This window comes from Lacerta agilis, chromosome 14, assembly GCF_009819535.1.
Source record: "Lacerta agilis isolate rLacAgi1 chromosome 14, rLacAgi1.pri, whole genome shotgun sequence".
NCBI classification, from domain to species: Eukaryota; Metazoa; Chordata; class Lepidosauria; order Squamata; family Lacertidae; genus Lacerta; species Lacerta agilis.
Genome location: NC_046325.1, coordinates 20,907,045 through 20,919,382, shown reverse-complemented (window position 1 = coordinate 20,919,382; position 12,338 = coordinate 20,907,045). Strand labels below are relative to the sequence as shown.

General features: G+C 39.9%; 1 protein-coding gene across 1 annotated transcript; it reads right to left on the bottom strand.

The window, feature by feature from the left end:
* Positions 1-3,541: 3,541 nt before the first annotated feature.
* Positions 3,542-5,385, bottom strand: LOC117057628 (vomeronasal type-2 receptor 26-like). The gene is made up of 2 exons (XM_033168470.1): positions 5,267-5,385; positions 3,542-4,443 (listed from the first exon to the last, which is right to left on the bottom strand). Exons 1-2 carry the CDS (start codon positions 5,283-5,285, stop codon positions 3,542-3,544), a joined length of 921 nt encoding a protein of 306 aa, XP_033024361.1. The 5' UTR covers positions 5,286-5,385.
* Between the last annotated feature and the right edge of the window lie 6,953 nt (positions 5,386-12,338).

Here is a 12,338-nt window from a genome sequence, read left to right as displayed (position 1 = left end):
TATGAGGATATTACCAGTTTTGCTACAGCCTTCTTAGAATCGTAGTTGATTCTGCTGCTACACTTGGTTACCACGTGGTCTTCTAGGGAATTTGGGTGCCAGTCTTATATTTAAAAGTAGTTCCTTGTCAATCTGTGACCTTCAACAGCATATTCTTGTTATCTCCTCCCTGTATTCTTGAAGGGAGATGTTAAGAAGTATGCCCTTGCCCTTTCTTAAAAAATAGCCATGTGCTCCTTTTCATCTACAGGTATCTATTATCTTGGCCTAAAATGTAAGAAAATAAGTGTAACCCTGAGGATTTTCAATCAGCTTGTCCAAAAGAATATAAGGTACATGAGGGTAAGGCAGGAATGAATGCGTAAATCAATAACTAATCAACACGGGCCTGTTTTTTATAGTAAGAAATTGAGAAGTGGAAGATGAATAGAGCAATAAAAATGAGAACTGGGATACATATACAGTAGGGTTTTTGGGGAGGGGAGAAGGGGCTTAAAACCATTACATAAAAAGGTGATGGACGCAAGGGCAACATATAAAGAGCAAATTATCATAGAAAAAAATTGGCACAATCTTACCTGTGCCTAGATCATGTTCTTAACAACATGTGTGGTTTATAGCTGTCCTCAGATGCTGATTGTTCATCTTGCTAATGGACTTTGGATGTCAATTGTACGAGAAGATGAAAAACACTAATTATGATTATATCTTCCCCAGTGTGTTGTTGGTCTCTGCAGCTGCATCATGCGGAACTGCTAGGAGTTTTCCCCAAATTAGAGAACAATTAAATTTCTTCTTAGAAAGATAATAACTTGGTGGAGATTTGCTGGGTGACCGCAAGTTACCTTTGCCTGGAACTGTATTTAAATATGCTATCAGGTGTTTTTTTAGTATGCGCTTCTCCTGTTGTACAAATTTTTAAGTAATTTTCCATAATATACATGTTTCTGCAATTCTGTGTTCCTTAATATAATGCATTTTTAAAATCTTTTCACAATGCATTTCTGTGTTCCCTTTAGTCTAGTCCAGTACACTTTAGTCTATGCATTATTGCACAAATTACTTGGCTGCATTGAAAATTTCAGAAATGCAAAATGCAAATTTTGAAGAAACTTGAGTTTTGGCCATATATTGTTTCTGTAAATGTGAATTAGGTAGGCTGATCTTTAAATGCAAACTAAATTGAATTTCTTCATCATCCCTGGGTAAGACTTACACCAATTGTTCTACCCAGGCTCTACCCTGGCCCTCCACACTACTGTGCCCCTGGAAGGTTGCTCGTATGTGAATATGGCCCATGGAATGAAAATATCTGTTCCCCATGGAATTGTGGCAGGTTGGCAGCTGTGGCATGGAGTGGCCATGGTGGAGTGGGCGGATCCTCTCTCTAGCTTCAGCCTGACAGGAGGGGTTGTTTCCTGCCTCTCCCATCATGCTAGGTGCCAGGAAATGCTCACAAGGTTGCAGGAGCTAATCAGTTAGCAAAGGGATACAATTTCAGAGAGGGCTTGGGTGAAGATTTCTTTCCTCTGGACTAATCCCAGGCTATAAAAGCCAGCCATGGGGAGAGGGAGGCACTTCATGCACATTATACAGTGACCCCCGACAGTGATCAACCCCTACTATCCATTAGCTGAGTGATTGATTTTAGGATACACACTCAATGCCTATGCCAAAACCGGCTTACGTCTGTAATCAATATAAGTCATGGCCTGATTTGATCCCATTACTGGACACTTGAGTCTTCTTGCATGCATGCCCCCTTCCCATGGCTCCAGTGGAGCTGGGCCCACAAATGTTCTTCAGTCCTGCTATACTGACTTATCCAGGTACTCTACTCTCTGTAGTCATGCAAGGAGGAAACAGAGTGAACAAAAAGAGGAGGAAAATGGGCAAGGAAATAGCAGAGAAAGGACTATTGGGAGTAAAATTAATCTATAACAATATAATAATAATAATAATAATAATAATAATAATAATAATAATAAATACTGCTTTGTGTATATATGAGGACAATGAAATTATGCAGATACTTCGGAGAAAAGGTGCTTTTTCAGGAGGGATTTTCAATCAAAGAAGAAATAAAGTGAGACATCAACTTTGGGATAAACGAAGAATTCAAGTTGAGTAACTGTTTAACTGGTTCTACAACAACTAATAACCTTGCTGTCTAATCAGTGTGTATGTGTGGCAATTCCTTCTAGTTCCAACCTGGTTTCCAACAGAGATGCAGATATGTAGCTAACCTAACATATAGATTGGCCTTATGCCACTGCTCAGCTCATAATTGACACAGGTTTTGTGGTATGTTGAGAGAGAACATCCTTTCTGAACCATAGGGCCAACTGAGGGCATGTAGGAGTGGTTGGATGCAGAGATACTAAAGAATGATGTCAAAAACAACATAATGGCCACTTCTAGTGCTTTATTAAGAAGGTGTAGACTTGGATCAAAGCAGCCTGCCAATTCACCTAGGCTTGCAGACATGGGACGGACACCACAGTAAGGAGATTGCTTGTCCTTGCCCAAGCAAATATGCACATATTCTTTATACACAAAGCAGCATACCAGGCCCATTCTCTTTCCCCTGTCGTGCAACACCCATGATTCTAGGAAGGAAAAAGACACCATTTCAGTATAATAGCAGAATCTTTTTCCGCTTACATACCAACATGGAAGAAGGAGGGGGATCTGGTGGCCTTTTCCATTCTTAAAGGAGCCACAGTTGTCGCATGGTCCCCTGTCTGGTAACTTCCTGGCTAGGAAAGCCACAATCAAACTGGGAATGGAATGGGGCCCCATATATCCCAACACACCGTACAATATGGTAGGTGAACCCTCATTACATTCTAATATAATTTCCTCATTCAATGAGTGCATGTCCATATCTGGAAATGGAGTTGTATTTAAGTTCTGGAAAGTTGTGTAAGGCATTAAAAATCAAAGGGATCAAAGTTTTGGTTTGGCAGCATTCAAAATGTCTCTCGGTGCATCTGCCTTTCTGGCTCTAAGGCCTACCCACTCTGTGCACCGGTTCAATGTCAGGGAGAACAATGGGGGCAGGTCTATCTTCAAACTGCCAAAACAACTTAAAATAAAAGCAATAATCTCCCCTCTTTTTGCGAAATACAGCATAGTTTACCCCCCCCCCCTTATCTCTATCTGATTGATCTGTGATATGTTCAATTGTTGTTTTGAGTGCTTGCAGCTCCATTTGGATATTTGAGTTGGTGTTAATCGCTTTGTTAAAAAACAATTAAACATTGGTGGAATTAAAACTATATATATAGAAACAAGTGGAAACATAAAACACTTGTAATAAAAACAGCACGGCACCAGCCCTTTCATTACAAGCATTCAGTTTCCAAAAGCCTGTTGGAACAAGTAAATCTTCACTTCCCAGTGGCAGGACAACAAGGTGGGAGCCAGTCTAACTTCTGTAGGAGCAGGTTCCAAAGGGCCTCCCCTGGATATCTCAGAAACTGGGAAGCTTCATATGAGGGAATATGGCCTTAAAATAAACACATGAACATACAGTCTTTCATTTTCTCCCCCTTATTAGCTGGTCCCTGTTGTTCAGTTCTGGCCTCAGCACAATGATATAGCATTTTGGGGAAAAGATGCAAACCAGTAATCCAGCACTAGAGGACAGGATGGAGAAGATCTCCACAGCCACCATGTATTTTCCTTTGGTGCTCAGGTAAGTTGGAACAAAGGATAACCAAACAGTGCAAAATACCAACATGCTGAAAGTGATGAATTTGGCTTCATTGAAACTGTCAGGTAACTTCCTAGCCAGGAAAGCAACAATGAAGCTGACAATGGCCAGGAAACCCATATAGCCCAAGACACAGTAAAACATGGTAGGTGAACCCTCATTACATTCCAGGATGATTTCCCCATTCAATGACTGCATGTCCACATCTGGGAATGGAGGAGAAACAAATAGCCAAACTGTGCAAATACCAGCTTGAATAGAGGAGCAGGAAAGGACAATTGAATTTGCTAGTCCTTTCCCAATCCATTTTCTCATCCTGGATCCTGGTTTGGTTGCCATGAATGCCAGAACCACAGTGATGGTTTTTGCTAAAACGCTGGAAAGGGCCACAGAGAACACAATGCCAAAAATTGTCTGTCGGAGAAGGCAGGTCATCGTTCCAGGCTGTCCAATGAAAAGCAAAGAACAAAGGAAGCAAAGGAGGAGGGAGACGAGGAGGGTGTAAGTGAGGGTCTGATTGTTGGCTTTGACAATGGGAGTCTCGTTGTGCTTCCTAAAAGTTCCCAGTATTAAAATTGTGATCAAAGAGAAAGAAATAATCAAGATAGCTAAGATGATCCCTAAAGATTCTTTGTAAGTGAGATAGTTTGGGACCCTTGGAATGCACTCAGTTTGGTCCTTGTTGGGATACTGATCTTCAGGGCAATTGACACAGGTGTCCATGTCTGAAAAAAGGAAGCAATGATTTAAGTATGTCAAGATTTTGACCAACATTTATCAAAAAGAATTAACTTTTGCACATAGTGAAAATACCTTTTCATCCCATTTTGTAAATATTTGACAGACTCTAAGAGTCGCAAATTTCAATGTATGCATCATTTTGTTTAATCATGGTTCCACAAATGGTAATGTGGATTGCGGTGAAGTGGCACTGTACATAGCTAAGAGTCCCCTCATCCCATGCACCAGGAATTTGCTGTTTACTATATCATTTTACTATATAATTTTGAATTATGGTGCTGGAGGAGACTCTTGAGAGTCCCATGGAATGGAAAAAAAATCAAACTTATCCATCCTTAAAGAAATCAGCCCTGAGTGCTCACTGGAAGGGCAGATCCTGAAGTTGAGGCTCCAGTACTTTGGCCAGCTCATGAGAAGAGAAGACTCCCTGGAAAAGACCCTGATGTTGGAAAAGATGGAGGGCACAAGGAGAAGAGGACAACAGAGGATGAGATGGTTGGACAGTGTTCTCGAAGCGACTGGCATAAGTTTGGCCAAATTGCGGTAGGCAGTGGAAGATAGGGGTGCCTGGCGTGCTCTGGTCCATGGGGTCACGAAGAGTCAGACACGACTGAACGACTGAACAACAAATATCATTTTAAGCCATATCTTCAGAAGGCAGCCTTTCACAAATGCCATTCTTTGTAGTTTAAACTGCCTTCATACAGTATATGTTCAAGAGATACAAATAATCCAAAGAAATATCCAACAATCTCCGATGTTACTTTCTAGAAATTTGGCCATATCTTTGTTCTTTATGCCACCTACCCTTCTGGTCAGAGATCATCCCTTCTGAGCATGGAGTGCAATCATAGCAGCAGAATAACTCTCCTTCCCTCTTTTTTCGGCTGTTGCCAGGATAGCAATGATCATTGCACACAGAAACAGGCAGCACCTACATGGAAATATGCAGGTTAGATAGTCTCATCTTAAGAATAGTTGACTGTTAATAGGATGCAGGAGGAATCCACTGAAAATAAATTCGCCAGTAAATTTCCTTATGCTACCCATTCAACCCCCATGGGGTCACAGACTTTAAATATAAGCCTGGCTCTAAGAGATTAGATCTTCTTTTCTTCCAAACAACAACAGCTAAAACATTTCACAAAATAAAAAAGATGTTCTGTGGCATTTTATCAGAATTAAAGCTGGAAAGCAATAAGATATTTCAAAAAGAATAAAAATTTGCTTATATGATCAAACAACAATACAAGAAATGTATTATTGGGGAGGCAGGGTTTCCTAGTTCCTTGTTTTAAATATGAATTTAAAGATGAATCTGTGAGGTAAAAGATCTACTGCATGCTTCATCAGGCCTATGGTTCAATATTAATATAGTAGACAAGTTTAACTTTGTAAAGCTGCAGTTTGAAAAACTATGGAAAAGGAATTATGATTTTTTTAAAAAAAGTTTTTAAAATGATAATCACTATCATTCAGCAGCTGAAAATCATTGAGAAAGATGGGTTGCTAAAACTAAACTTACATAGTCAAACATGTGCAGCTATGTCTCACCTGGTTAAAGCTCTGATGCCAGACAATTTGGTCATCATGAATGGTTAACATGTTGCCTGGAGGAGCCTGAGGATCCAGTTTTCCAACTTTGTTTCTAGTCAATGAACCATTGGGGAAAACCACCCAGTTTGTAATATCAAAACCAGCAACTAATTCTCCATTGTCATTAAAGTGCACAGTATCTCCAACACTGTTGTTGAAGAAGATACTCCTTAGAAAGTGATGAACCTAGATTGAAAGGAAATATGAACAGAGAGTAATCTAAATCTTGAAATTATTTTCTGTTTCAGGGTGTATAGACACCATATGTGGTATCTATAATTTTACATTTCATTTCCATCCATTTGGCTTCATGGGCATTTGCAGAAATAAAGAAGAAAATGTTAAAATGTATTGAGTTGTAATTACCAGCCATGGTTGCATATTCTGAAATCCTTGTTCTTCTCCTTCAGACATTCTTCTGTGTTTAGAGCTGAATTTGTATATTGCATGTAAAGCATGTGCCACAGCATAGACAGCATTGTAGATATTGTAGCTGTGGCCAGTCATCTTCATTTCAAACAAAACCCCTGAAATGCTGTCCAGCTTTTCCTCCCCAGTGCAGGTTTCGTTCTCTTTTTCCTCCTGCCCCTTAGACATTTTTAATGAACAGCTGAATGCCTGTTCCCAGAAGTCCTGGATGAAACCATCTTCTCTGGCCCAGGCAGGTCTTATCATCTGAATGAACTTTTGGAATCCTAAAGGCTGTTTTGAATGAACTGTGAATGATATGGAACCATGGAAGGTTTGAATATCCCAGATCTTCTGAATAGAGAGAGATGCAAAATCCCAGTGGGATGTAATAATCCATACTTTTCCCAGAGGTGGCCATGCCAAGAAGGGTGCTAGAAACAGCAATATCCTCAGAACCTGGAAGGATGGAGGTTCTCCATATACAAAGATTACATTGGCTTCTTTCTCAATTACGGTTACATAAGTTTTCCATTGCTCTAAAATCAAGTTTATCAACTCTTCCACATAGCTCCATTTTGGCAGTCTTACTATGAAGGCATAACATATGTCATTTTGGGAAAGCATCGGCACCATGGTCTGTAAAAACTGGTCCCCTTTGTCATCATCCACAGCACCAACACCAACCCATGTCCATCCAAAATGTCGAAGTAATAGCACAACTCCAATGTGTTGGTGGGATTCATTTGGGACCATCTGATACAAAAATGGGAATAGCATTTTGGAACCTTGTAGTGGCAAGAATGACCCGTACGTAAGCTGAAATTAAACATATAAGCATTTTTCAGAGAATTTAGAGGAGAATGCAAAATCTTAGAAACACTGGATAGGTGGTGTGTTTGTGTGTGTGTCCTGTAGCCATGAATTACAATTACAATTATTATTAAATTTTTATTTATTAAATTTGTATACAGCCCTTCATCTGTAGATCCTAGGGCAGTTCACAACAGAAAAATACAAGATAAAAATCACAAAATACATAACAAAAACAAAAACAAACAAAGTACAACATGCATCATGATAAAGAAAATCCCATCTTATTTTATTAATTATTGTTAGGTATTTAATTCATTTAAAACAAGAAGTCATTACATAAAATAACACACTTAGAAGAAGAAATAACCAATAATCTGAAGAAAATGAAATGACTGTTGTTTCTATTAAGCATTTATCCTGACTTACTTGAACAACGCTACACAGTAGTTAGACTATGTCCATTATAGAATCATAGAATCATAGAGTTGGAAGAGACCACAAGGGCCATCCAGTCCAACCCCCTGCCAAGCAGGAAACACCATCAAAGCATTCCTGACAGATGGCTGTCAAGCCTCGGCTTAAAGACCTCCAAAGAAGGAGACTCCACCACACTCCTTGGCAGCAAATTCCATTATTTATTGACCATTTGTTCTGATTTGTTAGCAGGGAAGTTATAATAGAATGAGCATTCATTCCAATCTCATCCTGATTTGCTTAGGGGATGGTTTACATGTCATCCATGTAAATGATTTATATGTTCATCCCACACTTTTCAATGACTTTCCCATCACTTTACTAACTGCAAAAAGATCTGTTGTGGCAGTGCAATGGACTCCAATTCAATTGGGCAAATTTTGTCACAGAATGACTGCTGTGGCAGTGTGGCATAGCATAAGATGGAGCTATGGCATAACGGCTGCTACATTTAAAAAAAAGCATTAAAAGTGACAGAACTACAAAATGGTGCAGACACACAACGTTGGGTGATGTTGGAAGAACCAGCAGCACAATGACTCTTCTTAGTACATTCCCCCCTCCCCCATACACAGTCCCACACTTCATCCTCTTAGGAGACAGGTTTCAAGCTTTGGTTCATGGGATCTTGAAAGGACATGAGTCCTTCACCTCCAAATTTCTTTTCTTTTTTGCAGACCATTTGCAATTCCCACAGACCAAGAAGATTTCTATAAAGGTAAAGGCAAAGGCCCCTGACAGTTAAGTCCAGTTAAAGGCGACTATGGGGTTGTGGCGCTCATCTTGCTTTCAGGCCGAAGGAGCCGGCGTTTGTTCACAGACAGAATGACTAAACCACTTTTGGCGCAACAGAACACCGAGATGGAAACCAGAGCGCATGGAAATGCCGTTTACATTCCCGCCACAGTGGTACCTATTTATCTACTTGCACAGCTCTGCTTTTGAACTGCTAGGTGGGCAGGGCTGGGTCCAAGCAACGGGAGCTCACCCCGTCGCAGGGATTCAAACCACCGACCTTCTGATCGGCAAGCCCTAGGTTCTGTGGTTTAGACCACAGCAGCACCCACATCCCTATAGATTTCTTTACCCTTCCTCTTTCAGCCAGCCAATGGGAAGCCACATGTGGACACAATGAAGCAAAAAACTGTAGTAGGGTGCTATAAAAGCACTTGAGATATTAGGCAGGGAGTACAAAGTAGGTGGGAAGAAAAGTAAGCCGAACTCTCATGAAACAAGCCAAGGGTTGTTAGACTGTCTGTGCGTTGACTTGTGGTTTATTTAACAAACTATTACTTAACTTTGGCTTAGTGTGATATATGAACTAGGTCACTGCTTGAATCATCAGAGTACATTACACATCAAAAAAATCTATGTGTTTACTGCCATTTTGATCAGGGAGAAAAAGTTTGGCTATTATAAAATCTTTGTGTAACGCCACAACTCATTTGTTGAAGGTTGGGATATATGTTTTCAGGAAAATATAGGGAAGTATAAATTAGGTAAAAGTTGAAAAATCATGATAGCTGGATTATTTTATTCCCACAATGTATTATTTTGCATGACAATTACATTTTTTTTTGGGGGGGGGAGGATAGTCTTAAACTATACAGGGCCATGGACAGATTCCTGTGACACCCATTGTAAATCACATTCCAGGTTGATGAGGAGCCACTGATGCACACCCACTATAATTTTCCAATGACTTCTGAATCCACATGATGGCATTGGCATCGAGTCTTTATATAACCAGTTTGCTAGCCAAGATATCATGAGGAATGTCATCAAATTCTTTGCTGAAATCTAAACTGTGTGCTACCATTGCAAAATCTCCATACCCACATGCACATAACTTACCTGTGGAGTCTTGGAAATTGCTGAAATGATGGCAATGTTGGCAGAGATTTCAGAGATGCACCCTCCAATGAGAGCTATCAGATTGTTCTGCTTGTGACCCCTGAAGTTGGGGACAAACCTATGCTGGGTGGAATGCAGGCTCAGGGTAGCCTTATACGTCATCTTTGCAGTGTAGTAGCTATTGAGGATGCGGAATCCCAGAGAGATATTTGATAGGAGACTGGGATTCTCATTGATCTCCTTGGCAGCAAATGCTAAGGCCAGAATGTGCTGGTAGTTTTTAGGCACTGAACTGTAAAAAGAGTTACTGCTGTTTAATGAAGAAGAAGAAGAAGACGAAGAAGAAGAAGAAGAAGACCACCAAAAAGGAGCAGCAATAATGGATTTGTACTCATCATTATCATTCACCTGCCCACTTTTAAGATCAATATTTGGTTAAAACCATAGAATATAATAGAATGGAATAGAAGTTACTGAATTAGTCTTCACACTATATCACATCAAAGCAAATTAAGATGAATTTAGAACAACACATATTCATAAGATAAAATGTTATAGCAAGTGTTTTAAAAGAAAGCTAAAAGTTGATACCCTCCAAATTAAGAATCCCCACAGTGTTTGATTGGAACAGAGTACAAATATATTTTTCTAAGTCTGAAAACAATTACAAAAAGAGTGGCTAGCCTACAGATCAAGTCACACATTTGGGCACCTGTACTATAATGCATTTATTACTATAATTGGTTAAAGTTAAAGAAACTCATATGATTGCAACACACACACACACACACACACACATCCATATGCTATGTTATTAGTGCACATTTGCACATAAAATTATGGACAAGGGGAACCAGATAGTGTTTGCAAATGTGTGACTCATACACATAACCTTCTTATGACATAATATTTGGTTGTGGGACCCTTTCCAGTATGTTGTACGTTTCAGCACCATTCCCAATGTTGTCTGTGTGTAATATGGAAATAGAGTGGGCAAACTGCAGGGGTGAAAACTTGAGGGGAAAAAAATCTAAATCACCCCCCCCCCCCCAAAATCAATAAAAAAATTAAACTAAATATTTTTTAAAACCAAGCTCAAATATTCCTGAATGTCACTTTTCTCATGCCAGAAACTAAAAACAACTTAAGCACAGTGCTGCATATTGATGGGGTCCCCCCCCCAGTTTTAATGGACTGAGCATTTTACAGAACAAGAGAGAGTGCGAGAAAAGAAATAATGACTTACATGGGTTCATTAATTGCAACCTGTGTAGGCTGTTCCACGAAAGAGAGATTATTATAGAGGAAAAAGGCTTGAGAAACAATCTCCCCAATGAGAAGGTCTCCTGGCTGGTAAAATTCATGAAGTATAGGGAGAGGATCATCATATATGCTGCAATTAATTGAATTTGTCTTGCATACAGTATGACACAGCAGTACAAGCAGCAACACGACCACCAGCACGATCCTGTTGAGAAAACCTTTCCTACACATGTAGAAGTTCCCCATGTTTTCAACTACTGTACAGCATCATAAAATAGCTATTACCAGTTTTACTCCAGCCTTCCTTGAATGGTGGACAGTTCTGTTGCTACACTGATTCATAGCTTGGCCTTGCAGGAAATCTGCGTGCCAGTATCCTGGTCTTGTAGTTAATAATGGGTCCTTGTCCACCAGTGTCCATGAATAGTATCACCTCACTTTAAGGAGGAGTGAGAGTAGTAAGATTTTTTCTGTTCAAAATCCTTGTACAAACCATATTTATTTGAGTCCAATGGAATCATTTTGTCCAATGGAATATAAGCTATATTACAGTAAAGGAATGTGTGCGGTACGTGTGACTTAGGTAATTACTGCTTCCTTAATGAGGTTTATTTTTCACATTCAAAAACTTAACAGTGGAAGATTAAGCGAGCAAGGACAAAGGATGATAATCAGCAATACTCACGGTATATTATTTGGGCTAAAAACATGGGGAAATCAGCTGGTGGAATCATAGCCTGGCATATTATGGCAAAATGATTATGCAAAAGGATACAGAGCCCTGACTTTGCTTATGCCCAGCTCTGAACAATATGAGGATTTTATAACTCCCCTGCACTCCAATTGATGGTGATTGTTTGTCGTGTTAGTGGGCTCTTAATGCCCTTTGTGTAAGAGGCTGCAAACCAGTAATTTGGTAATGATAGGGATGATGATCACTTCCTTAGAGTGCCATTGCCCTTAAAAGTTGCATCATGTATTAGGAAGCTGCTAGGAATATTTTACACCTTTGAAACATACACCTTCTCTGAGCGATAAACAGAATAAAGTGGCTCAAAGCATGGGATATGACTTGGCTGCTTCTGTTCAGAAGTGAAGTTAAATTTAGCCACTCCCAACTAACACTGAGATCCAGCGCTGAGGGCCGTCTGGCAGTTCCCTCACTGCGAGAAGCAAAGCTACAGGGAACCAGGCAGAGGGCCTTCTCGGTAGTGGCGCCCGCCCTGTGGAACGCCCTCCTATCACAGGTCAAGGAAGTAAACAACTACCTGACATTCAGAAAATACCTGAAGGCAGCCCTTTTTAGGGAAGTTTTTAATGTGTGATATTTTTGTATTTGATTTCTGTTGGAAGCCGCCCAGAGTGGCTGGGGAAATCCAGCCAGATGGGCAGGGTACAAATTATTATTATTATTATTATTATTATTATTATTATTATTAACAGTGAGCATAACTTGAAGGCTCAGGTT